Source organism: Genypterus blacodes, unplaced genomic scaffold (genome assembly GCF_046128005.1).
Source record: "Genypterus blacodes isolate CSIRO-AG114 ecotype Tasmania unplaced genomic scaffold, CSIRO-AGI_Gbla_v1 ptg000029l_1, whole genome shotgun sequence".
NCBI classification, from domain to species: Eukaryota; Metazoa; Chordata; class Actinopteri; order Ophidiiformes; family Ophidiidae; genus Genypterus; species Genypterus blacodes.
This window is the reverse complement of record NW_027466842.1, coordinates 3,879,997-3,906,645: the sequence shown is the minus strand read 5'-3', so window position 1 is coordinate 3,906,645 and position 26,649 is coordinate 3,879,997. Positions and strand designations below refer to the sequence as shown.

General features: G+C 46.2%; 1 protein-coding gene across 2 annotated transcripts in view; it reads left to right on the top strand.

The window, feature by feature from the left end:
• Positions 1-14,925, top strand: part of adgrl2b.1 (adhesion G protein-coupled receptor L2b, tandem duplicate 1) — a 72,713-nt gene extending 57,788 nt beyond the window's left edge. The window contains exons 13-20 of one of the 2 annotated variants that reach the window (XM_076144982.1): positions 271-480; positions 1,276-1,496; positions 2,307-2,373; positions 4,663-4,754; positions 6,414-6,582; positions 6,889-7,017; positions 7,563-7,659; positions 12,125-14,925. In XM_076144982.1, the coding sequence (XP_076001097.1) occupies positions 271-480; positions 1,276-1,496; positions 2,307-2,373; positions 4,663-4,754; positions 6,414-6,582; positions 6,889-7,017; positions 7,563-7,659; positions 12,125-12,996 (1,857 nt within the window). In that variant the 3' untranslated portion in view covers positions 12,997-14,925. The remainder of the gene's footprint in view (positions 1-270; positions 481-1,275; positions 1,497-2,306; positions 2,374-4,662; positions 4,755-6,413; positions 6,583-6,888; positions 7,018-7,562; positions 7,660-12,124) is intronic. The other variant, XM_076144983.1, reaches the window with a different exon arrangement.
• The last annotated feature ends 11,724 nt before the right edge of the window (positions 14,926-26,649 follow it).

The window sequence follows — 26,649 nt, the reverse complement described above, 5'->3', positions numbered from 1 at the left end:
CAGACACTTAAAACAGCTACACACTTTAAACAGCTACAAACATACAACGCTTTTGAGCTGAAATGCCAAAACTAATTACGGCAAGACTGGAGGCCAAGGTCACAGCTTTTAATGTCTGTCTGTCTCTCTCTCTCTCTCTCTCTCTCTCCTCTCCCTCCCTCTGTCTCTCTGTCTGTCTCTCTTTCTCCCTCTCTCTCTCTTCCTCTCTCCCTCCCTCTGTGTCTCTCTTCCTCTCTCTCTCTCTCCCCCTCTCTCTCTCTCTCTGCACAGGGCGACGGGAGCGTCCACGAGCTCCTCCTCACCGTCATCACCCGGATGGGCATCGCCGTGTCTCTGGTGTGTCTGGCCATCAGCCTCTTCACCTTCTGCTTCTTCAAGGGCCTGCAGAGCGACCGCAACACCATCCACAAGAACCTCTGCCTCAACCTCTTCATCGGCGAGCTCGTCTTCCTCGTGGGCATCAACATGACCGAACCCAAGGTAAAGGAAACGCAGATTCCCACGGATGAATCTCATCTTGAAACTCTTGATTGTCCCTTAAAAGTGCATTTAAAACCAATGGATTATAGATAGGTGATACTTTATGTAAATATATGGATGTACATGCATGGACGTCACACTTGAACATCCAGCACTTTAACATCTGCGGCATTACATCAAATGGAAAATTCTGGATGTCTTTGGCTTCATTTATGTATTTTGACACTTCTACCCCAAATTCATCGTGACATATTTGGTATCTTTGGAAAGTCTGCGACCTCCTCTAACATTTCCAATGCAGTTCTGTGGGATTGAACAATGCTTGGCCGCTCAACACGGGTCTGAAATGATGGAACTCCTGGCAGGTTCCAGCCGAGTTTAGGAGGTTAAAAGGATCGTTTGGGTTATAGGAGGACTTATGTTATTTTTCCTACTTAGCCAGAATGAGAAAAGCTTATGCTATGTGATATCATTGCTTCGCAGTTTGATGGAACGTCGCCCCGCTGTGCCGCTTTATACCGAGCAAAAACCTTTTTACACGAGATATGTCATTTTATTTCTGTTTCGCTGTAGAGCAGCAAACAGAAACCGGTCAGGAACACATTGAATGATTGAACCAGCAATTTCCATTCATTCCTATTAACGCCGTTCATCAAGCGACTATGCCAAAAAAAAAGCTCCATCTCGCCTCCTTGTTTCCTGTGGGGAAGGACTTATGTTCTAGCCTCACTAGAAAACAAACTCTTCCTTTGAGACGCCGGCTCATGTTTGTATGTAACCTCTGCTTCCCCTCAGCTGGTGTGCTCCATCATCGCGGGGGTCCTCCACTTCTGCTTCCTGGCGGCGTTCGCCTGGATGTGCCTGGAGGGCGTGCAGCTGTACCTCATGCTGGTGGAGGTGTTCGAGAGCGAGTTCTCCCGCCGGAAGTACTACTACGTCTCCGGGTACCTCTTCCCGGCGGCGGTGGTGGGCATCTCGGCGGCCATCGACTACCGCAGCTACGGGACGCATCGGGCGTAAGTGCGCCCGCCGCTCTCTCTCTCTACATTTTTTGGTTCCGTAATGAGAATCGTACGAAGCGGGTCGATAGCCCCTTTCTTCTTTTACTCCTTAGCGATGTCACACACCCCCATCCGCTGTACACGCTAATGATGGTGATATCACAAAGAGCAGTTCACCTCTGACCCCTGGTGAATTTACACCCTGTCACGGCTAAAAGAAGAGCCTGGGAGCAGCAACAGCAGCTGCATTAATGAAACTGCCGGCGAGCTGCGGCGACCTGCTGGGTTTTTTATTCATTGCATGCGGGTAATTGCCGCCCTTGTCAGTTAGAAGTTTATGCACCGGTCTTCACGCAAAGCAGCAACTTTTATGATTTGTAGACTGCAGGCGTCTAATTTATGGGATTCAAGTAGACAGCCTTTTTTATACTCTGCTATATTGCAAGCGGTGCTCACTTCATTCCTGCTCCCCGGCGATAACGCAGCCGGAGGCGCGATTCATTCTAGCCGCTCGACTCGCGAGACATTGTTTACTGTCTTTGTTGCAGCGGAGTCAATCGTCCCACATTTGTACACATTTGCAGACTGTGAAGTCATAAGGGCCGATAACCGCTGCCTTTTGAGACTGCAGCTTCTGGTGGCAGCGAGCCAGGCCTCCCTCAAGGTCGGGTTTTCTTCCCTGTGGTCAGAGGAGTCTCCATTCTGCAGCCGGGGCCTCTCATCCATCCCGTCCTCGCTCTGCATGGCCTTGATCGATGAAACACAACTTTGTTTTGGCAATGAGTTGACTTAATGAACTGAATATCACCTTTTGCTCCCACGCAGATGCTGGCTGAGGGTTGATAACTATTTCATCTGGAGCTTCATCGGACCCGTAACCTTCATAATTGCGGTAAGTTTGGATTTCTGTGCGCGTGCGTGATTGCAGATTTGTGTTTTGTTGTTTTTTTTCTCACGGGAAAGCTTTGAAAGGAGTTTATAGATTTTCTCTCTCTCTCTTTCTCTCTGTCTGTCTCTTCCTGGGCCCGCAGCTTCTTAGCTCCGTGTTCTCAGATCAATTTGCATGAAAGGAAAGCGCGCCCATTATAGCTGACACGAGGACATCAGTGTCCACTCAGCTATGAAATCCTCTGAAATCAGAATTGGGTGTGCGGCGGCAACAACTTAAAGCTGTCGGGTCCAGCGCAGACACAGAGAATCCTCCTCCTCCCTTTCTTCCTCCTCCGCCTGTGCCTGCTCGCAATCAGGAGGAGAAATCGTCTCAGGCATGAAGGTCATTTGCTCAGTGAGAAAACAGGGGGTGCGGGTGGCGGTGGGGGGGAAGCGATGAACATGGAAGTAATGAGTGGGTGGGCCAGACAACCATTACCACAGCTCATAGCCCTGCTGAGGATCATGACACGTCCCCGGTCAATCCTGGCACGCGGAACCATCTCCATCTTCACCTTTTAATATTTCATGCAGCACGCCGGAGCATTCATGCGCACACACAGATACGCACACACACACACATCACAGCATGCGGCTTTGCCTACAGTCTGAAGAGAAAGAACGCTGCCTATCTATTTCCACACATTTTGGATTTTGAATATGCCCATAACGACGTAAATACATGTTTGGCAGAGAAGTGAGCGACCTGAATATTGTCAAGGACGAGGAGGAGGGGGAGGGGTGGGCTGTCTGCCTGTCCTGTCTGTCTGTCTGTCTGACTGTCTGTCTGGATATCTGTGTCATCACTTGCAGCTGTGTTAAAGGCGTCTCCAGCCACTCCACTCGCAGGGCCGTAAATCGTGGCTCTCCAGGGGAAACCGAGGCATTAAGTCTCCGATCTCTCCGCCGTCTAAAAAGCCTCTTTCTCTCCTCTGTAGCCACTCCCTCCGCTCGCTCGCCCTCCTGCCCCTCACACCCGCCCCGCCGCTGCTTCTCCCTTCTGCTTTCCGCTCACGCTCGCTTTGTTTGCATTTGAAGACTCCCCTCATTGGGCTGAGTCACCCTAATGACATCGTTGACACTGCCAGTATCCATCATATCAAGTTGTTTGTTCGTTTGACACTAAACCCCTAAAAAAACAAGTTGAATGAAATATTCCGTTGTCTGTTTAGATAGATGTATTCATTACTGAAATTGTACTTTCATTTCTTGCTGATAAATTGATTTGTGTGCTGTGATCTTCCTCATTCTGCCTGATGTCAAAGATACTCACTGCCATTTTGAGATATTTCCTGAAAGAAGTTGGGTTTATATAGGAGAAAGCAAAGGAATATTCTTTATTAAATTATTTTTTTCACGTATTGGAAGAAAACAGAGCACTTGTTAACATTATATGCAGTATCTTGATCAGTTTGCTTTCCTTTTTCTTTTCTTTTTTGAGCGTTTTCACTCAGTCACGGTCCCAGAGAGCCTGCCCGGAGGGGCCGCAGAGATGTTTTTAATAACATAGGAATATTTGAATATTTGCTTTTTCAGAGGCTAATACGGTGCAGTAGGGTATGGTATTGGTATTGGTGGTTACAGGCCGTCAGTGCGAACAGACAGAGACGCCCTGCAGGCATGGAAACCTTTGTGCATGTTTGGCTCCAATCACTTAAAATGTTTTTCCTGGCCTCGGAAAAACTGTTCCTAAGATACGGCCCCCGGCTCCGTGCTCCCCTCTCAGTGTGTGTTGGAGCCTCACGCTAACATGAAATGCATTCTGGGGGCTCAGGGCAGATAGGAATTCTTATGCTTTTTTAATTTTTTTTTCTTTACTTGTTGTTTTTTTCTCATATCTCTCTGATGAGGGTTTGCACTGTGCGCTTTGGTCAAGGCCCGGGAATTTAGTAAAATGTCAGCGAGACGAGAGAGACAAGAGAGGGGGGACTGAAGTTGAATGCAGTGTGAAGGCCAAAACTGTGTGAATCAGAGCAAAGAATTAAAACCCTCGCTTGTTATTTTTCCCCTCGGAAAGGCGGCTGCGTTTTTCCGCTCCGAGCCGCTCAATTCTCACATCCCTCCTCCTCTTCGTCCTCCTCCGCAAAAATAGGTAACGGCAGCGTTGACGCTCCCTATCGAGCTATAGATTAAGCAATATCTCACGAGCCGCAGCGAGTGGATGCGAAACATATCTATCGGCGTTAGCATCAGGGATCGGATGCGGCTCTAAGTGCAGTCTGTTAACCATGATACGCCTCTGTTTTGACAGCTCAATGTCATCTTCCTGGTGGTGACCATGTACAAGATGGTGAAGCACTCCACCTCCATGAAACCCGACTCTTCCAGGCTGGGGGGTATCAGGTGAGGCCTGTCACTCTGCAGGGAGATTAGCCAGGGTGACTGTGTGCGTGTGTGTGTGTGTGTTTTGTGTGTATGGTGTGAGCACTTTATATGTGAAAAGAGGCATAATATGCACCATTTCTGCTTTTGCTTCCCTCCAGAAAAATTTAAAAAAAAGTACACCTGACCTACACTTTTATTTGATTTTCTCTTCTTCTTCTCTGAGCCTGTCTGTTCCAATATTTCCCCTTTTTCTGGTCTTATTTCTGTCCGTAGGTGGTGCTGCCTTTTTAGTTCATTTTATGATATCAGTATTTGCACTGCGCCGGGTTATATTGCCTTTTTTATTCCTTCATAACTGCATTTCTGACCTCTGGTATCCTGGTGCTCCCCGTGCTGGAACACTTTGCAGGCTCCCGTCGGAGAATAGAACCCCAAAACTTGCAGATTTAAAGTCGGAGAAAATGGAGAAGGAGCCAAATTTTTGTATGTTTTTCTTCCCCCCTCTGCTGCTGCTGCTGCTGTGTTGCTCAATAAAACACTCGGTTCCCAGTCGTTTCTACGCCCTTGTTCGATAATATGCGCGCGAGCCGGCCAACATATGTTACGCGGGCGTTCATATTGTGTCCTAAACCCTCCAAAAAAGCTAATTTTGTTTGTTAAAGGTGGCAAACAAGTGTGGAAAAGTCATAAATATTCATCAGTTACTCGTAAACAGGCACATAATTTTTTTTTTTTGGAATTAATAGGATTCGTTTGTTTGCTGAATATACGTGACTTGTTCGTTTAGCAGCATACACGAGGTGAGGGTGTGTGTGTGTGTTTACAGGAAGCAAACGCTGATTTTAAGCCAACGGTGTGTTTACATGCTTGATTAAATACACAAATTCAAATTGTATAATCTAGATCTGTCATTCCTGAATGCTGAAGGGTCGTCTGGTGCTGGTTTCAGTCTATCCCAGCTGCCGTTGCTGCTGCTGCTGATGATGATGATGATGTTGATGATGATGATTACATGATGTTTCAAAAGAATCAACTCGTCGGTGTAATCAGACGATAAAAGTTTTAACACGTATGGAAGTGTTCAATTCGGATGTTTTTACAGTCGCAGCAGCATATGTGGTAACGTCTCTGAAAGTGCGAGGTTGATCAGTTGCATTTGGCGTAACTATGCAGATGGGGAATTGAACATAAATATATATAAATAGTTGACAACAAGACTAATTAGCCGTTGCTGTGGATCCTGGTCCTCATTCTTCATCTCCTGCCTGTGAGTCCTCTCAGCGACAGCAGTAGTGGTCCCTCCTCCTGCGTCCGTCTCTCCCGACCAGCGATCATCATTGAAACCTGCCGCTAAGTTATCTGATTTCCTCAAGGTTTTCCTGGAAACTGGCGGGGAGAAACCCGCTGTGTCTGCAGTCTCCTTCGCCAACTCCGAGGAACACTGAGGAAATATTGTTCCGCGTCCGTGTCAAATACCCGACGCACGCTCGCTCCAAACGTTTGCATCAGCATTTATGCAGCATGTGCTGTTAGTGCAACTTGTCCAACGGCAAAATAGAGACGAGGGTGTCGCCTCCTCGTTTTTTAACAAGCCCTCTGTCCAGAATCGGAGAAATTAAAGTTTTGCACTTTTGTTTCCTCCCATCCTCAACCGTCATCGTTCTCTCTTCCTGGCAGGTCTTGGGTGATGGGAGCGTTCGCTTTGCTCTGTCTCTTGGGCCTGACCTGGTCCTTCGGCCTGTTCTTCCTCAACGAGTCCTCCATCGTCATGGCGTACCTGTTCACCATCTTTAACACCCTGCAGGGAATGTTTATCTTCATCTTCTACTGCCTGCTCCAGAAAAAGGTGAGTGGTTTGACACAGCGAGCTCTTAGCCGGGGGTTAACTGTGTCTTTTTCTGGCTCGTGTTGGCATGTGCGGATGATGTAAATGTTTCAAAACTTCCTGCGATGCCATTCCGTGACATTTGAGATCATCTTAAGTCTGGCAGCGCCTCTATCAGCCTTCCTTTTTGCAATATTTGAGTATTTCCATACAGATTCAGCATTTGATCTGCTGTCAGCTGGGTGGCATTTGATAACGATGTGTGGGTGGGTGTGTGTGTGTGTGTGTGTGTGTGCGCGCGCACTCATCTCTCCCACTCCTCTCCAGGTCCGTAAGGAGTACAGCAAATGTTTCCGTCAGTCCCAGTGCTGCGGCGCTCTGCCCTCCGAGGGGCCGCACAGCTCGGCCAAGACTGCCACATCCCGATCCACGGCCCGTTACTCATCTGCTACACAGGTACTCACACACACACAAACAGGGGGATCACACACCACTGTTTCATCAGCAAAGGGTATTTGTGGTAGACGTTTTGGGCCTTCATCTGAATACATCGTTAATTCAAAGTATTTCACTCAGCCGCTAGACCACAAAGGTTAATTAGTTAAGACTAACAAAGGCCTATAAATGTAATCAATCCTGCTTGACAAACATACAGAAACTGTATTGCTGTTCCTTTTTCATGCTTCTTAATTGCTGACAAACCTCTTAACATGGCGGTCAGATGTATCCTAAGAGTCCTGCTGGGACTCGGGTCACAGCTTCTGTTCGTGCTACCGAGGAAAACAGAGCCACTCCGGGCCCGAATCTCCAGTTACCTTGAGAGCCGCACGACTCTGGCCGGGGCCCTCGTTCCTGGCACGGCTCCGATCGATGGCCCCTTTGTTTTGCCATCGCATGACAAACCTACTGGTCATCAAGGAGCGGCGTGTTTACATGCGAACAATCCGGCGCCGCGCTGAGTTTCTGATCAATGCTTCCTTTGCTCTCTCGCCCCCTTTCAGAGCCGCATCAGGCGGATGTGGAACGACACTGTGAGGAAGCAGTCGGAGTCGTCCTTCATCTCTGGAGACATAAACAGCACCTCCACGCTCAACCAGGGTAAGACGACGTTTCTTCTTCCGAGACAGCGTTGCGCTATTCCCTTTGTGGCGAAGGTTTGGGGATTCACAATGAAACACTTCAGTGGGTGCAAGCTGATGGTGTGACGCGCCGCGGCAGCTCGCTCGCAGCCAAGGAGGAGATGAAGAAGTTTTTTTCGGAGTTGACACCGCGTTTCTCTTTGTGATAAGCAATCAGAAATAGCACTAAATGTTCCCGGTGTATCAGAGAGAGCGAGAGTTCAGTCCCGACACCTCTGACTTCTCCTGCGTCTTTATTTTCTTTTCTCTATTTTTTAAAAATCATCTTGGGTGTTTTTGTTTACTTTCCGTTTGAAAAAAGTGATTGAAATTTGTAATGATCAGAATTCAGAGTTTGAGAACAACTATTTATTGTTTCTTCCCTGACTTTAAGGATCTCTGCTGTATAATTAGCAGCTTGTTTACAAATTATTTCCATTTTTCTCTTAAGTTCTGTTACCGGAGGCGTATTCCAAGTTGCCCTAGCGCCCTCAATGACCTCGTTCGCTCTTAGCGGCAGTAGGAAGCCTACTTTTTGTGCGTCGGCGGGGCGTTAAACTTCGATGCAAGTGAGTTCGAGCGATGATCCTGGATGGAGGCAGATAGGGGAAGCGAGGTCAAGGGTCAGCTGCAAGTTCTGGGTTTCGATCTCCGGCTATGAAACATCTCGGCTCAGACTTTTGGCTTCGGGTCACAGAGTTTTGTCTTTGGGTTTTCAGAAACGGAGCAATGCCAACGCTCCGTATCTCCACGATCCATCGGAGTCAGCGAGCATCCTCATTACATTGAGGAGGATTTACATAAGCGCTGCTGCGGATGATCGGGATACTGTATTATTCATGGCAGGCCACTTAGACATGTTTTGTCTGGTGTCTCGACTGGATGGCTTTGTTTAGACAAATTTGTTTCGCATAAACACTGTAGCGGATCGTATTGCTACGGCTTTGTTCGCCACTTGTCGTGATAATTTTGTTTGTCAGTTACATCGTCCGGATTGTTTGGATAATGTCTCGCTCCCTTTGTCCGTAATGGGAGGCAGGTGGGTCGCTGGTCATAAATCTTTGGCGGTGTCGAGACTTTGGACAGGGCGATGTCATCCGCCAAGGACCCCCACCTCTGTGCAGATGCTCAACTATGTTTTTCTCTCTCTCTCTCTCTCTCTCTCTTCCTGTTATTCCAGGGATGACTGGCAACTACCTCCTAACTAACCCTCTCCTCCGAACCCACGACACTAACCCTTATAACAACCTGCTGGCGGAAACGGTGGTGTGCAACACCCCTTCTCCACCGGCCTTTCACTCCCCAGGTGCACACACACACACACAAACACAGACACACGCACACACCCTCTACCTTTACTCTGTGTTTGTTTCTGTGCGTGTTAAGAGATTTACAAACATCCTCGGATAAACTCCTGATGCCGCCTCTCCAGACTCGCCGCGCACATGTTGAATCATTAGAGATGATTTGCTGTTTGCTCCTCTTCATCACCACTTACGCTCGTGTTTCCAGCTGCTCTTATCTATGCGAGATCCTCTTTTGTAAACACGTCCACAGATAAACGCCCATGTCAGCTTGTTATCTTATCTTCAACATCCCCATTTGAAATTCCTTTTTTGTTGAATATGAGCGTTAAGCGTTCCATCCAAATTGTTTATGCTGCGATGGTATGCCGAGGGATGATGTATTCACAACAGGTTGAAGCCATTTCTGAACAAATTACACCCGATTTGATGTAAATCGCACTGGTGTTTATGGTGACCTAGTTCTGCACTGGTGGAGAGCGAAAAGAATCCCAATCAAAGAGGGAGGAAAAAAAGAAGGAGAGCACATGACGCAATGCGGGCAGCCGTAGCCTTCAGATATTCACAGGCATTTGATGATAAAAGAGAATATAAAGAATGTGGCAACAGTGCGTAAGGGAAGGATGTGCGCTAACACGTATAGCTTTAACCGCCGCAGTGGCATCGCTGTTGTTTTCCACGGGAGCTCACTTCCAACACAATGAGAGCATTTACGGATAATGAAGCCGGGTTCAGGACCAAAGTGTGTGTGTGTCTGTCTGTCTTTGTAGGTGTGTGTGTGTGTGTTAGAGCGAATGAAATCAAAGCCGTTTCTGTGAGCTTTAGCATCACAAAGGAAGATACCGGCGCGCACCTGGAGCTTTAACACCTTAAAATATTTACCTGCCTGCTGTAAGATAATTGTGTGTTAACGTTTAAGCGGCAATGGCAGATTAAATAAGTGGAGACAAAAAAAGGTAATTAACAGGTAATTGTAAATGAAGGGTGTGAACATTCTCTACCCCCGAGGCGAAACGCACGTGTGAGTATATACCCAGCGGGATCATGACGTAAAGCGCGCTAATGATCTAAATGCAGATTAAGAGGAGTAGCAGGAAACGTTTAGAGGCGGATTTAACATATGGAAACTACTGTGAGGATCACAGGAGGCGGCTTGACGTGCAAATGTCAAAACCCGGTGTGAAGATCACCAAGCGAGTATGAAATATGCACTGAGAGACCGTGGACTTTAGCATAAGCGCTTTCAGAACGCAGGGCCTGCTATAGTCGTTAGCTTGGGCTCCCTGCAAGAGGACGAGCGTGTCCTCCGTTATAAGTGTATTAATACTAAGTAATGCTCTGCAGATGTTCATTCGACGCAGTAAAAAGCGGCTAAGGAGAACATCTTGGACGGATCTCCGCTGGAATGGTTCCCGGAGCGCAGCTGTCGCCGTGTCCAGTTGAATTCTGTTCACATCATTTCTTCATCCTCCTCCTCCTCCTCCCAGTAGACAATACCTGTCTGAGGCGAAATGACGGCCAGCGCATAAACAGAATGCAAATCTGGAGTCGTGCCTATTCACAGAAGAGTCTTTAATATCATCCCTGTCCCGCTTTGTCTCGCTCTTCGCTTCCTGTTTTTTGGGGAAGAAACATGTTGGATGTCAGCTTGTTTTCACTCCCCTCTCCCTCTCTTTCTTTCTCTCTCTCTCTCTCTCACTCTCACTCCAACAAGTAACTCAAGCGCTGCCTCCTCTTCAGTCACAATCATCCCCCTCCTTCCTCTCTGACAAGTTCATCTCGAAATCTAAGAGCACGCGTTCTCCCCTTTTTTTTTTTTTCCAGCCCGGGAAAGATCGGCATTGACACCTCCACCACCCTCCTCTCCTCGCCCACCTCCTCCGTGTCAGCCCCCCCCCCTCCTCATCACTTCCAGACTCGCGCCATTCCCTGCTACACAGTCAATCAAATCCTCCTATCAAACCCAAACAGCCTCCCTTCATTTTCTTCTCGATGCTCCGGCTTAGTCGCGAGGCCTTCGCAAAGTCAGAGTAATCTGCCGCCGACATCCTCTTTCACGTAAAACTGATAGATGCGGCCGGGCAAAAAAAAATCCGCCGTCATTCAAAGCGAAGGGGAAGGAAATCATTCCGATAAGGGGGGGAATTCTCCCGGCTCCCTCCTTCATATCACAGACGTGAACACACTGCGCTTGCTGCTGAAACCCTTTTCACCCGCTGAGCCCTGGATCCAGTCGTCCTCGGTTTGTCCTCAAAGTCCCTCAAAAGTTGACACAGAGACGCCGTTATTGCCGACGCCAAGGCCGTCCAATCCGCCCCAAAGGCCTCCAATGGCAAGTTTTATTGCAACAAACCCGAGACGGACGCGCTGAATCCAGGCTGGGCTGTTTTATTATTTAGCTTCCACGTCTTATTTGTCTTATTTGGGTAAACATTTTGATTTCCTCCTTTCTTGCTGCAATTCTTTAAGAGACGCATCTGTTTTTTTAACTTTTTTTGCACATCAGCTGTTCTTAGGCCAGATAGCCTGAGCAGACACACTTGATGTGAGTGGTGGCAGAGTGAGTCATTGCACCGTGCCTGTGTGTGTGTGTGTGCGTGTGTGTCGTGGTGTGTGTGTGGGGGGGTCGCTGTGCTTGTGTGGTGCAGAGAAGGCGGCCGGCCATCTGTGTTTGACATTAAAGTCCTCTTTGTCTTGCCTTTTCCTTTTTTTTTTTTTTTTGAACAGGTGGAATGTTTTATTCATCGTTTATGTCACAACACCCCCCATCCCCCCGCTCCCCCCCATCCGCTTGACTGTCCCTCTTTTCCTTTTGCCTCTTTTGAATCTGCCGTTTTGTCGAGTCCGTCGCTGTTGTTGTGCCGCCGTGTCGCCACTGTTGCTGTGTTTTTAGTTTGGTCTTCCTTCCGTTTTTTTTAATCTTTCTTCATCGATCAGATATTGTTCAGGATAATCTGTAGTGATATGTAGTTATAATGGGGGGGTAATTGGAAGATTTGTGTTAAAGTTAAGTGACACCCGGACTGTCCTGAGCAGTATCACTTCATATGTGGATGGTGTGTTATCTATTTTGTTTGTTTTTGGCGAGTTAAAACACGCAAAAATGTTATAACTCACGCACTTTGTTGCCCTTCATTGCAGGACAGCACTCTCTGACAAACAGCAGGGACATCAGTGCCATGGACACCCTCCCCCTCAACGGCAACTTCAACAACAGCTACTCCCTGCGCGACGAAGACTATGAGGCCGTGGCCGTTCGAGCCGGGCCGGGCGAGTTGGGGGGCCTCAACCTGGACGACGCCGCCTTTGAGAAGATGATCATATCCGAGATCGTCCACAACAACCTGAGGCCCCGCGGGGCTCCCAAAGGCCGCGACGCCCAGCGGGAACGGGACAGAGCCCTGCCGCCCCAGACCAGGGTGACGGTGGACTGTGGCGGGGGTGGCGGGAGCGGCAGCGAGGACGACGCGATAGTGGTTGACCAACCGGAGGCCTCGTCCCCTCAGAGAGGAGGCGGGAGAGGAGGCCACCCCACTCTGGAGTTGCTTCTGCACCCCCACCACAAGGAGGTGCTGGAGGCCCCGCTGCTGCCCCAGAGGACTCACTCCCTGCTCTACAGCGCCCAGAAGGCCCCTCGGCGCCTGGAGGGGCAGGGCGGCCACGGCTCAGAGACCGTCACCGCGGTGGAGGACATGAGCTCCCACTCGCCCAACACCAACAGAGACTCCCTGTACACCAGCATGCCAAACCTGAGAGACTCGCCCTCGCCCTCGGCTTCACCGTACCCCCCGGACGAGGCGGAGGAGGAGATCTCCCCCTCGCCTCGGAGCGAGAGCGAGGACGGGTACCACAAGAGCATGCCCGAACTCGGCGACGGCCCCCAGACCCTGTCCTACTACCACATAAACCGAGGCACCAGCGACGGGTGCATCATCCCGCCCGGCAACGAGGACTGTGCGCATGAGGGAGAACCGCCCGCCGACGGACAAATGCAGCTCATCACCAGCCTCTGAGTCTGAGTGTCTGGTGGGCGGCCATGTTCCATTTGCACAGATGGACGCGTTCGGTTGATGTCAAGACAATTTGCCAAGTCTGGCTCTGCTCACTCCTCAATAGCCTTCCTGTTAAAAACGGGAAGTGCGATGTCGTCGGGTGGGAAGAAGAAATTAATAAATGACTTTTGCACACAGATCTCATTACCAACACAAAAGACGTCCATCCGAGGCCAAACGTCTGTGGACCGCGAAAGCTCTGCCGTTTGGAGTAAAACGCTCGCGTGTGTGTGTGTCAGAGTCTGGCATCTCTGCTGTGCTGAAAGGACACAGGATGGAAAATGATACAACGAGAAGCTCCGGACTTATTTCCCGGATGGACTTTTGCTGAACCAGGGTCTTTTTATTACGTCCTGACGACAGAACTCAGAACTTAGAACTAGCGTGGTTGGGCTACACAGTCAGAACTGTTGCGTATAACGAAACCACTAATGTGAGACTCAGGCCTTATATTTTCTCTATTGCACATTTAATTGTTGTCAAAAAGTAAAAAAAAAAAACGGCTAAAGAAGATATATTTTGCTGTACCACTAGTGTAAAAAGTGATGGGAAAAACAAAGAAAAAGAAGAAAAACAACAAAAAAGAAAGAAACGACAACCATTGAGTAGATATTTTCCCTTTCAATGTTGCTAAGAGACCTTCAGACAAGGTCATATCAAAAAGCGTTGAAATGTTTTTTTTCCCTCCCACACTTGGACTCGTTGTAGTATGTTTGAATATGATGATGATGATGATGAAAAAAAAATTCTGGGGTCGGGCGAGTTTTCGCTCTCACGTCTCCGCTTGTGAAGTGTTTTTTCGCTTTCATGAATGAGTCTTTCTCTCTTCTTTCTCGCCCGTAGTCCCATTTCTTCACGCAGGGCCATGCACACATTAGGAGTGAATTAGATCATCGGTGTAATTTATTATTACTTGAATGAAATTGTCAGGTTTTTACGATTTTTTTTCTTCTTTTTGTTGTTGTTTTTTTTGTTTCGTTTTTTCCGTTTTTTGCGTCAATGCGATGTCGCCGTCTCTTCTGGACGCGTCTCATCCTTTGACACAAATTAATTTATTAAGTGAACTATTGAAAAAAACACAAAAAAAAAATCAAAAACGTAAAAGATCATGATTGAAAGTGTGACTTGTTGCAGCACTGATTAGGTTCCATTCTGTTCCTTTTGTAAGAGCCCATCGTCAGCTGGTATTTAATTCAACTCCTCTTTGATATCAAATAAATGTGAAATAATTTTTTCCTCCGTGTTGGCAAATGTCTCACTGCTTATTCGCCGACACGTCGCTGTCGCCGCGTGAACGGACCTGTGCTTCGTTTTGTTTCACAGCAATTACCCAAGGTCAACGAGATGTGCCGGGATGGTTTTTGATGGAGAAAAACAGGGTGTGAAAGGCAAATTGTGCGCCGAGTTCTAACAAATCAAGACAGCAACAACAAAAGGGTGCGACGACACAGAGCTCATACCTCCATCAAGGCAGAATCTAGCCAGACAGAATCTCTCTAAGTCTATGTTCTAATGTTTTTAATTGTGGATACTTTTTGTTGAATCACACACTTCCATGTTCTGTAGAATATGGAACCTTCTTGTTTTGAGTCTATGCTGCACTAAAGAAAAGAAGAGAAGAGAAGAAGGAGAATACTTGATCGTACTTTTATTGTAAGAAAAGATATTGTAATTAGCTGAATCCGTGGGATAAATATGCTGGAAGAAATTGGCAAAAAATACTGAAAAATGTCGTGTTTGGATCAAACTTTTATGTGCTCTTTGTGGCAGGGTGGGGTTTCACTTGGTGGACTATGGTGCATTAAATGTGGGTTTAATGGGTCATTTCCTGGGCTGTTCTACGCCCCTGAACTGGGTTTAGTCAAAATCACTTCAGAACTTTTTTGGAGTGATCCTGATTGCAAACCAATAAACTCTCGAATGGAACCAAATGGTGAAAAACCTTCTTTGGCCCAAGTATTAATAAATCCTTCTACGGCTCAGACAAAGTGGTTAAGATTCGCTCCATCGTCTCTGCAGATTTAGCGTTCAGTCTGATTCTCATCCGTGGCTTCCCGGAGAAAAGGTCCTGGTCCAAGTGACCACACAGAAACTCAACAGACGTGCTTGGAGTCGGTGTGTAATCTGGGCGGCGCGTTTTTATTTGCCGGCTTTCGGTGCCAGTTTGCTGTCAAAATACAGACGAGGAGTCCAAGGCAGAGCTCTGAGTCCACTGTTGTTTGAACATCAGCCTCTTGGTTTACACAGACTCATCCAAAAGCCCCTGAGAGACAACGAGCAGCTCTGTAAATTATATGGAAACTTGGCTTCCGTTCAGGTATGAATCAAATTAAACGCAAAGTTGATGACCCGCTCGCGGTTCACCGGGAATGGGACGGCCTTGTCTGCGAAAAGCTTCTTTATTATAAACATTACAGAATGTACATGGTCGCTCACAATAGACCTCACACGAGCCTCACCTCGCTTATGACCCTGGGGGGCGGTGCATGATGTCACTGCGAGAATTGGAAGTTTGAATTTCCTCGTCTGTGCTTTCATAACAGACGAAATCATGATGAATGAATATGCTGAGCTGCCTTTGCCTGGCGTAAGGATCAGTTTTGCATGATGCATATATATTGGTTCATTATCACTGAGTCACCTGTGCGCTGTATTAGCTCTCACACCCTATTATCTTAAAGAACATTGGATTCTGAAATTGAACAATATACCGACGATCACGTCTTTTTTTTTTCAGCCATTATGTTGGTGGTATGGGTTTAATCCCGGCCTTCCATATCCTCCTGAGATAACGGCAAACGACTCCTAGCGTTGATTTGTCCAGAAGTCCCCTGACTTTGCATCTATGGCCGTATGATTATGTTTCCATACTGCAACTGCATATTAGCCGGGCAGTGTTGATGCTTGCACGTTCAAAAAACTATAGTCAAAAGTTTTGCTTTGGATGAAAGCGTTTCATTTATCAACAAAGCCCAGCTTCCATCGGGCAGCTGCACATAAATGCCCAACAAGTCTGAGTTGCATTACCGTGTTTCCGCTTGGATCCGTTTGATGTTCTAGCCTCTGGTAATTTAGACATTATTCCCATCATCAAAAAGATAACAAGACGGTGCATTCAAAATCAAACCTTATTCCAAAAATGTGACACTGAGCGTACGCATGACCTTGTTTGTTCACTCTCCAATCCTCTGTAAACAGGAACGAATATTGTGTTTACAATAAAACTCAACCAAGGTCTTGCTGAAGGGTCTAAAAAATATATATATAATGGCATTATTAGAATGAAAAGGCGTTCTTGCAGACAATGTTTATATTCAGGGATAGCAATCTTTAGCTGGTGCAGGAAACTATGCATAATTACATTAGCACAGGCACAATGCAGGAGGAGTATTATATTTCCTCAGGGCCTCAGTAAATGCACTGCTTACATTCCTCTACATTTCACTCTGCAGAAGCAAGATAAAGAACATCTGAATGTGCCTCTGCATCATTCCTGCTCTGCTGCCACTGTCCCATCCTCACACTGCACACACACACACACACACACACACACACACACACACACACACACACACACACACACACACACACACACACACACACACACACACACACACACCACACTGCACACTGGCTTGCATCTGTGCGCCTTCGCAAAGACAAAGAATCCCTGCCTACATACAGCAAAACTGTCATCCGACTCCCTCTCATGTCTGTTACTGACACGTAATGGATATAATACTTGTAGGCTGTCTTACACTGCATGTTAACATGTGAGCGTACGCGTGTGTGAATGTGTGTGTCAAGGAAAAGCTGCAGCTTTTCCTCAGCACATACCCATTTGGCAACCACAGAGTGTTTTTTCTCTCTCTAGCGGTGACCTACAAATCCTGCTGCACTGTTAGAATTAGCTTTTGTGATTTATCTGGTTTCCTTGTTGTTGTTTTATCTCCCAATGCAATTATTCCAATTTAACTATGCTGAAAATTCTTAATTTTAGCCGTATGCCACTCGGAGGTTGTTGCTTTAATGCTCGTTAGGATATCGCTGCAACTAGTCCCTGCAAAGGAATTGAAGAATTGTGAGGTTCTTGGACTTCCACAGAGAAGCCTATTATAGGAGATTAAGACTTGAGGCTTAAAAAATACTCAAGAGTCCTCTTAGAATCCGGCTGGAAAAAAAAGAGGAGCTTGATATAATTTCTTCCCTGCTTGTGTGCGAAGGAAGAGAGGAAATGAATGAAAGAAGGAAAGCAAGAGTGCGCGAGCGACTCAGGCAGTGGATTGGATCCAAATGGCCACAGAGGAGAAACAGAGAAAGAGTGAGACAGCGGCCTGAAACATGTCAGAAACCATCCAAGTCGGATCGCTGCAGTTTAAAGCTGTCATACCTCGTAGGAAACACTGCCGCTGACCCCAAAATTGGGCGAAGGCAGCCTGTCACACCCATTATACAGTAAACACTCTGCAGAGGTGTGTGTGTGTGTGTGCGCGTGTGTGTGCGTGTGTTGGGTTGTGTCTGTTAAAATAATAGCAATGCATTCCCTCGAGATGCAAACATAACATATTACCGCTATTAGTCAAAGGCTCACGAGAGGAATCCCTCCCTACACACACGCACACACACGCACACACACACACCCTCATATTTCACCAATCGGTCTGCACAGTTTTGGCTCAGAAACGAGCACAATAAAGCTAAGGATCGCCATCTTTTGAACGTCACGTATTAATGTAATGAGTCGAGCACATTCACTAACAAAAATACTTCAAACGTGTGGAAAAACACATTTGAAAGTAAAATCGTATCATTTTATGTCCCACTTGAAAGTGTCTTTGAAATGCCAGTTGTCAAAAAACATCTTTGATAAATAAGGGAGGAATGTTTTTGCTTTGAAACGACATTTGAATGAAATTGGTTTGTTTTTTTAGATCGATCATTGCAGATGATTCTGACGCTGCATATTTGCATATTTATTTATGTTTAAGGGAAAAGCTACACGCGCACGTTTACATGCTATTTTGCAAGATTTTTGACAAAGGGAGACAAAATCAGATATTAAATGATGCAGTGGGATTCTTGAAATAGAATGAATGATGCAAAACAATTTACCAAAACAGAATATTCTAATAGTTTGACAACATGAGTAATGCATCAGTCTTTGCCCGGCTCTCTTTGTGGAATGTGTTGCCTCAGACTCCACGGCGTGAAAGTTTATAATATTAATCAGCGGGACGTCTTTCACTCGTTCTTTATTTAAAAGCCTTCATTCACGTCTAATTTACTTACTGTCGCCGCAATCACACAGCCAGGATGCATGAGCCTGGTCTGAATGTGGAATACAGTGGTACAGTAGCATGTGGAGATAATTACCAAGCCAAGAAAATCAATGTCATGGTTGAAGTTGTTTTCAAAAGATGCCCAAAGCAATGTTTTCCTGGGCCGTTGCTTTAGAAAATCAAAGTGACAGGTAAAAGCAAACCCAAGAGAAGAAAGCAGAAAGAAGATGGCTTTGTGTTCAGCAGGGAGACGGCCATGTTCTGAATTATGTTGTGGCTTTTTTTTTCTCTTGGTATACTCAGTAAATTCACTTTACAGGCGGCATCAACAAGAGCTCGTATTTCATCAAAATATTTGCATTGTTAAGAGGGAACACACACACATACGCAACCTCAACCAAACCACCCACAGACGCATCATACAAACACACGCACAAACACACACTGCAACAGTCAGAGCTACATCAGCCCTCATACCTCTGCCAAGGCCGAACGAGAAGGGACAAAGCACTAGGTGGCGGCGTCTCAGTAAGACACAAGAAGACGTTGGTGTTTACATGACATCATTGCAGTGAAGATTTTGGAAGAAAACGCTTCAGCTAACATTCGTCTTCAGGAACTGCTCTCAGCATGCCCTTGAGAAAGGCACCTTCCCTCCAGCTGCCCCCTTGTTATGACTGGCTGCTCTTCTAAGAATGCGTGTTAGAGAGCTGGAGAGGAGCGCGCACTTTTCCGATATCCTGGATAGAAAAACTTTCTAAAAATGTGAGAAACACAAAGCCGGAAAATAAATAAATAATGAACGCAAGCGTGACCGCGGGAATATCTGCCATCGCGTTGCTCGCGAGGAATCCATTTCCATCCGTTTTCATTGTGCAACAGGCAAAAGGCAGAAAGCTGAAGGAGTCGACAGCAGAAAAGACATATTTGTAGAGAAAAGCCTCTCGCTCGGAGCTGCAGCCTCCATGTTCTGTGTTCTGTAAGAGATCTGAATACAGAGCTCCAGGCAGCCGGACAGATCTCCACGCTTCTCCCTCCACACCTCCATATGTCTTTCACATTTCGGTGTGTGGAGGGAACAGAGCAATACTTGTTCCAGCCGGGGTCCATGCTCACTTTTTGGCCACTGAAATAAGGGATTTTTATGCTGTAAAATGATAAGGTGTATTTGAGGAACTTTACATCTTTTACCTCAACAAGAGCAAAAAGGGCAAGTGTGGTCCTTTCAGCAAAACATTAAGGAAAATCCCCTGCTGTGCTTTGGGCCTGTGTTGTGTTGTGCCCCCCCCCGTTCTTTTTCTTATAGTTACGCTTTTTCTACATCTGAAAAGGTCTTGACACCAGATTGGACCGAGAGTGCCGAGAATGTGAATGTGCGAGTTGTTGGAAAATATCTGCAAAGTGCACAGGAACAGTTTGTCAGGTTTCATATGCATAGCAATAAGAGGCTGTCTCGAGGATGTGGCCCTGACAGCTGTTTACTCTGCTCTCATACAGGAAAACAGGAAAACAGGAAACATTCCACAGGCCTCTATGCTGCAGTGCAGACCCTGTTACAGCCCTGTAGCATGTCATTGAATATTCGGTGTAAAATGTGCAACAATACTGTTTTCAAGTGTTTTTGCACAAGGTTATGCATGAACCCCAGGGTGGAAAAAACACAGAATAACCACATTTTTAGTGCAGCAGAGCGTTCAGCTGTTCTCAATCATATTCACCCAGACTGCTTTTAGAAATATAAGTAACAAACTCCTTCTTAAAGTACGTTTTTCTTCTCATTAGTATTAAGTAGTTTCATTCGTAATCATCAATGCAGCAAATCTTGAAACTACTTTGTTTTCGTCCCAATTAACTGTCCACCCCGTTCCAGTCCAGCGTCCATCCGTCCTCTCTCTGTCCCCACAGGGGGCTGGAGCCCATCCCAGTCCCCCTTTATGAAATCATGGCCAGTCTCCTCGTCTCATGACTTCATACAATTATTGTCACTTTGTGGTGGAAAACAATAAAAGAAGCAAAGTAAAAAAATCCCTATTTAATATAAACCTCATTGCAGCGTTCCAGAATGCTTGAGTCATGAGGTCGAATGTGAACAAATCCACCCTCTTACAGCCTTAATGACAGAGGAAATTAATGTATTTGGTCATTTTGAAAAGAGGTTAAATTGTCCTACTTCATATATGAGCAGTTTGGAATATTATTAAAGTTGTTATAGCCGGAGTTTGACCTGTGTTTGAGATCAAGGCCCCCTCCTTGAAAGCACATAGTAGGAATGACCCATACAACTTTGTAGTCTGTTATAAAATGCTAATATCCAGAGTTCTTATATTGAAATGCAGCAGCTGTATGTTAATGTGTGGATCCAAATGTCCCTTTGTCAACTGTGGCAGCTGAAATGATCCCTTTCCTGTCTGAGTCGACCTTTCGCAGCTGATCCAGTAGATCCGGCACCACTGAAGACAAGTCGGAACGGTGCAGAACAGATCGTCCTTGCCTTGATTTTCACCGAGCGTTTCGTGTTTTACCCCCCTGGTGACTTTTCAGGGTTACCGTCATTTTTTAATGCGCCGTTAAGAACCCGCAGCTGGAAAAGTGAACAGGAACATTTTTAACAACCTCGCAAAGGCCCCGAAGCCCAAAATCCGGAGGCTCGTGCTAACAGACGGGACCGTCCCACAAATCCTACCCCCCCCCTTCCCCCCCTACTCCCCTCTGCTGGTTTCCATGGCGCTTGCACGTCAGTCTTCCGTGCATTGCTTAGCACATGCAATGATCATTTTGCTTTTCACTTTTTTGTAGAAGCCCGTCGAGCAACAACATTGGACCACGATTGAATAGTAATAAAAATAAATCAAATTGAAGCTGTACGAGCGTAAAACATGGTGACCCTGAAGATACGGCTGGGTGGTGGGAGAGGAGGGGGGGGGGCTTCTGTTTGAGCTCATTTCCAGAGAGGGAGGAGGCATCGGTGCTGAAAATACATATATTTTCTGTAGGAACAGTGGATCTTGAAGGAGCAGTTGTAGTCAGGAAAGATTCATTTCACCATAAAGACGATATACAGCCGGGCAGCGTCGTGCTCTCGCGTTGGTCGATAATGCATATGTGTTTGAAAAGGATCTGTTCCCTCAGACAAAGAAAAGATTCTGCAGATCAATCCATAGAATTAAATCTTGAATATTTAGTTCAATGGAGATGAGAGTGAGCGTTTGAGCAACACAGAGCACACGACTTAATAACAAAAGCCATTCTCTTTCCTGTGTGAGTGTGTGAGTCATCAGAGGAGACAAGTGGGTAAACGGCACAACAAGGGGTGCCAACACTCATATTAGATCCAACACCCTGGGGTATCATTGTGTGTTATGAGTTAAGCATTAATTGCCGCCTTTGGGAGCGCTTGTTCTTGACGTAATTACTTGTCAGAGGAAACCCTGACCCCTCGGTACAGAGCAAGCTGTACGGGAACATGTTGTGTGACAGATAACTCAGATTTGTAACGAGACGGGGCTGATTTCAAACACTATAAAGAGCAAATGCGCCCTGCTGTTGGTGTAATTGCAGGTCTAGCACATGATTGGCTACAATATCAAGCGGCTGCATATTTATGATGCATCAAATTTTCTAAACAGGCCCAAACATTGAATGTAAACAAGATTTTGATCAGAGATTTCAGTGTTGCCTTTCACATTTTGTTGCTCTGCTTGACTGCTTGACAATCATGCAAACACACATCAGCATTCTGGAACAGGCACTCATACACATGCACCCACCACACACACACACACATGGCCGGGTGGACTTTGAAGCCTTGCGACCGTCATGTCCATCTTTTCAAACACTGTCCAGACAGGAGAAAAACCTTGGCCATCAGCTCTCCTCTCCAAACCTGTCCATCACTGTCACTCTGGATCAGTGGTGCAGAACTCATCCTTCCTCTCCCGCTGGTCCCTGCCGGACCGGACTTGCTCAGTCTAGCCCCTCATATCGCTGTCAGGAGTCCCAACTGACAGCCTGCTGCTGCCGCTGATTCCAGTTTGTTGGCCTTGCTATGCGCCGATGCCAGCAATCTGTGCTTTGGCAGTGGGTGGCCGTCTGGTAAGGAGTAGATTTGATAGGTACAATGATGGAGTTATTGGGACGGGCATCAGGACGACACGAGAGCACTATCATATGCATGAAATGGCATGTGTGGTGTGTCAGACTGACACTATTCGACGTGAAAGGGCTCCAATCCCAAAGTACACAGGGAGAGGTAGGGACGTGGGTGTAACACAAACACAAGCTGCAGTGTCTCAACTACCATAGCGGACATCACACATGTCCCACGTCTCTGTGTGTGTGTTTGTGTGTGTGTGTGTGTGGTGTGAGAGTGTGTGAGTGAGTGCGTGCGTGCGTGTGAACAGAGGCCTTTTCTTTCTTTCTTTCTTTCTTTCTTTCTTTCTTTCTTTCTTTCTTTCTTTCTCTTTCTGCTCCACATGTGTGAATTCTATCGTTACGTCTGAGGTTTCCAGAGAGCTCTGGATCTTTCAAACAAACCACAACAGGCAGTAAAACCCTGCTTCTCAACCTCCCACAGAGCCGGGGACAGTCGGTGGAAAAGTGAGAGTGGGGATTGGAATTTAATTACAACCCTAAAGCCCTCAGAGTCCAATATGAGAGAGAGGGATGAGACGTAAATCTACAGGGGTGCCTTTGTTTTGTACGGTGGCTACAACAAGAAATCATCCGAAACCCACTGAGGAGACACTGGAGTCGATATAACAGAGGTTAAAAGTTTGATAGACGAACAACTGGGTCTTCGCAGAGGCACTCAACCTTTCTTTAATTAAAGTTTTTCTATTCTATGCAAGCATGAAAGGAAAACGGTGCCTCAATGCCATGCAGGGAGAAGCAAATATAGAGTCTCTGGAGGGCAACCTGTGAGATTTATGATTTAAAATCAAAGATTGATGCTGATAAAAATGTTCAATTCAAATATTTATCACTGGAACATTTAGGAAACTTTCTATGCTTTGCAATACATCACTGAAAGGACGAAGATTCATGGCTAAAGTCAATCTGTCTTTTTCCACATTGCTGACCGTAAACGCAATTCCCTTGTGTCTAAGTGAAGGAACATGGATGAACTATTACAAGGGAACCTATGGCCTTATGATTGGATTCAAAGCTGCCTTGGCTGACACATCAAGGGAATTTTCCGGGCCTCAGATTGGCCAGACTGGCGGCAGAGCATAGAATCTGCAGAGTGAGTTAAAAGTCACAGGCCTGCTCTCAATCCATTGTATTTCAGCCAGGGTGGGGCACTGGGGATGAAAACCAGATTGGGTGCTCAGCCCGGGAAGCAGCAGCGAAGCGGCTCGTCCCTGAAGGACGGCTTCTCCCGCTATCTTACAACTTCTGCATTTGTAAACGAGACGCTGTCGCACCAACAGGAAGTGTTGTTCCTTCCGCGACTCCGCCGAGCGCCGCTCTGATAGCTGTGACAGGCCTGCTGAAGGCTCACATTTACAGCAGTGTGGGTTGGAGTGTTACTCAGCGAGAGAGAGAAAGAGAGAGAGAGAGAGAAAATCAGGGCTTGTGGCTGTGCGAGAGGCTGTCGGGGGGGTGGGGCACCCTCCAGTGCAGAAATCCAGATGTAGGTCACTGCCAAAAAATTCCAAAATCCTGATGTTCTGGCCAACAGGGAGGCTGCAAAACCTTCTCCGTGTAAATAACGTCAGCAAATCACCCCCTACATCCCCTCCATAAAGAATCTGGAGACATTTAAGCTGAGACAGCCATGAGAATACAAACCGCATGTCTTCTTCTGTTAGGCTTTCTTAAATCACCTCAGCGCTGTTAAAACAAAACATCAGAGCGCGTTTTGACAGGGACATGTCAGACGTTTGGACGCGGCGTGCGACGCTCGGTGAGCTTTCAGAGGAAGGTGTGGTATCGAATGTGTCAGCCCTGATTGGTTTTGGCATCAATATCATGCCAATAATGCCTCTTCATGCCAGCTGGGTTTGTTCAGCAAATTGCAACAAAATGCTGCAGTCTTCTTGTGCGACTTCAGGCATCTGCTGTATTTTTGGATCTTTTGGGTGCCATCCTGTGCTGAACTTGCCGCTCCGGCTCCTCGCTGATGTTACTGGGCCGGTGCCAGACCCAGATAGAAAGGTCACAAACCCCAGCATTTTTTATCTGAAGGGATGAGGCTGGGATGGGAAAGTGCCATGCATACTGTAGCGGGGAAGCTGCAGGGAGGTTCTGTGGCTAAGCAGGCCTATGTGAAGTCTTTATGCACAACCGAAAAGAAGAAGAAGAAGAAGAAAACGGAAAAAAAACACCACCTGTTTTCTATTCAGGGTTTTTTTTTGTAATCGAAGCCCTGAAAGTGTCATCATCCCCTCATTTTAGTTTGAGTTTCATTCCACAAACTTTATATCCATTTTTCTGACACATGCAATCTCTCTCAACAAAGTGATGACTTCTTTTTTTTTTTTTTACCAAGGAGCAGCGAGGTGTTACCCGCCAGATGTCTCATCCTCAATTCTCGTTCTGTTGATTTGCAGGCTCGGCTCGGGGAGATCGTGTCGGAACGTCGCCGCGTGTAATGGCGGTGGGAAATGTGGAAGTGTTCAAAAACCTAGGAGAGTGATCCACATAAATGTTTATGTCACACTATGAACCTAATAGTTACTTGGGCTGCCACCTCCTTACTTCTTGATTTTTTTTCTTCCCTCCATAAACTCACAGCAGAGCGACATCTGGACTTCATGCTAAAACCGCTGTAGTACTTGAAACTATAGGATGGTTTTCTACCGCCAATCTGTACTACAAATGCTTTCCGGATTTAACATTCACGAGAGTTTACTTGCCATTTGCGCATGTACACAAACACATAGTTCGGTCATTCAAAAATGTAAAGACATAAACACATATAAAGACAATAAACGATATGTAGAGAAGAAGCCAAGAAACCAACAACACATATAAAACCTATAAAAATAAGAAAAGTACTAAGAATTCTGCTTCAAGTCGTATACATACAATCAACAGCTACTACAGTATCTCCTTAGAAATACTTTAACAGGGTTTCAAGATACTCAAAATTGGATGTGAGGTCATTTGTGTTGTTAAGAACAGATGATACATAATTATGAAAAATAGAAAAACACATAGTCTGTCTACATTTAGTATCATTTTGCTAACAACCTGAGTTAATTACGGGCAGGGAAAAGTCTGGTATGTTTGCGTTACACTACACACACACACACACACACTCCCACACACACACCCTCCACCTCCTTGACGAAAATACCCAGTGAATCCAGCTCTAAACAACGTGTAAAGGCAAAGAGGGCTGACATGTATGAGCTGTGACACGTCAACATGACTGGTTGTATTTATCCCGGCACCGGTTGCGACTGACCGGCCACGCAAAGTCTGCCGCACCCGTCGCTAAGGTTAATTAACTATCTGGAAACTATTTCAGGCCTGCCAAGTTTGTGTCACTTCAGGTATGTCTCCATTTTAATGCCTTCCGCTCTAAGTACACGTGACTGGCATCGACTCAGAACGCGCAATTACGCTGACGGAGCGGAGAGGGCAGTCATGTGACCGGGGCCTGAATGGAGGGTTTCACTCAGGTTCGCAAAAGGGCTGCATGCTTGTGTGTGTGTGTGTGTGTGTGTGTGTGTGTGTGTGTGTGTGTGTGTGTGTGTGTGTGTGTGTGTTGGGCCAAAAACATGCCAGGACAAAGACGACGATAAGGACACTCATCTACTTTATTGTAACCTTTTATTTTCATACAATACAGGCCAAACTCACCTGTAATGTGTTTTTCATGGGTCTTAAGCGATTCTCCAGCTATTCTATAAAACTGAATGATTGTCAGTGAAATCATGTCGTTGTAATTTGGAGCATTTTGCTGATTTTTGCCGTTTGCTTACCAGGTCCATATGCGTTTAAATGGGACCCTGTTTCTCAACTTGTATATTCCTAAGTAGAGTTGTGTTATGCTATAATGACTGTAACCAATCCTTCCTTCCTTCCTTAAAGTTAAAGTAAACTCCAGCTCTGATAAATGAACACCAAATATAATGAGAAATTCTCCAACTTCCAAAAGTTTGTTGACTGATCTGACATCTGACTCTTACACTTTCCTTTCAATAGTCCAAATAGTAATCTCAATGTCTTTTTGCCTTTGTAAAGCCCGTTGTGTCGGAATGGTGCTATAGTTATAAACTGGCCTTGGTTTGGCAATGATGAGTTCTACCCACACATTCTTTTTGACCGAAACACTCAAGCCTAAGCAAAGTCACAAATTCCAACTGTATTTTGATTAGGTCAAATA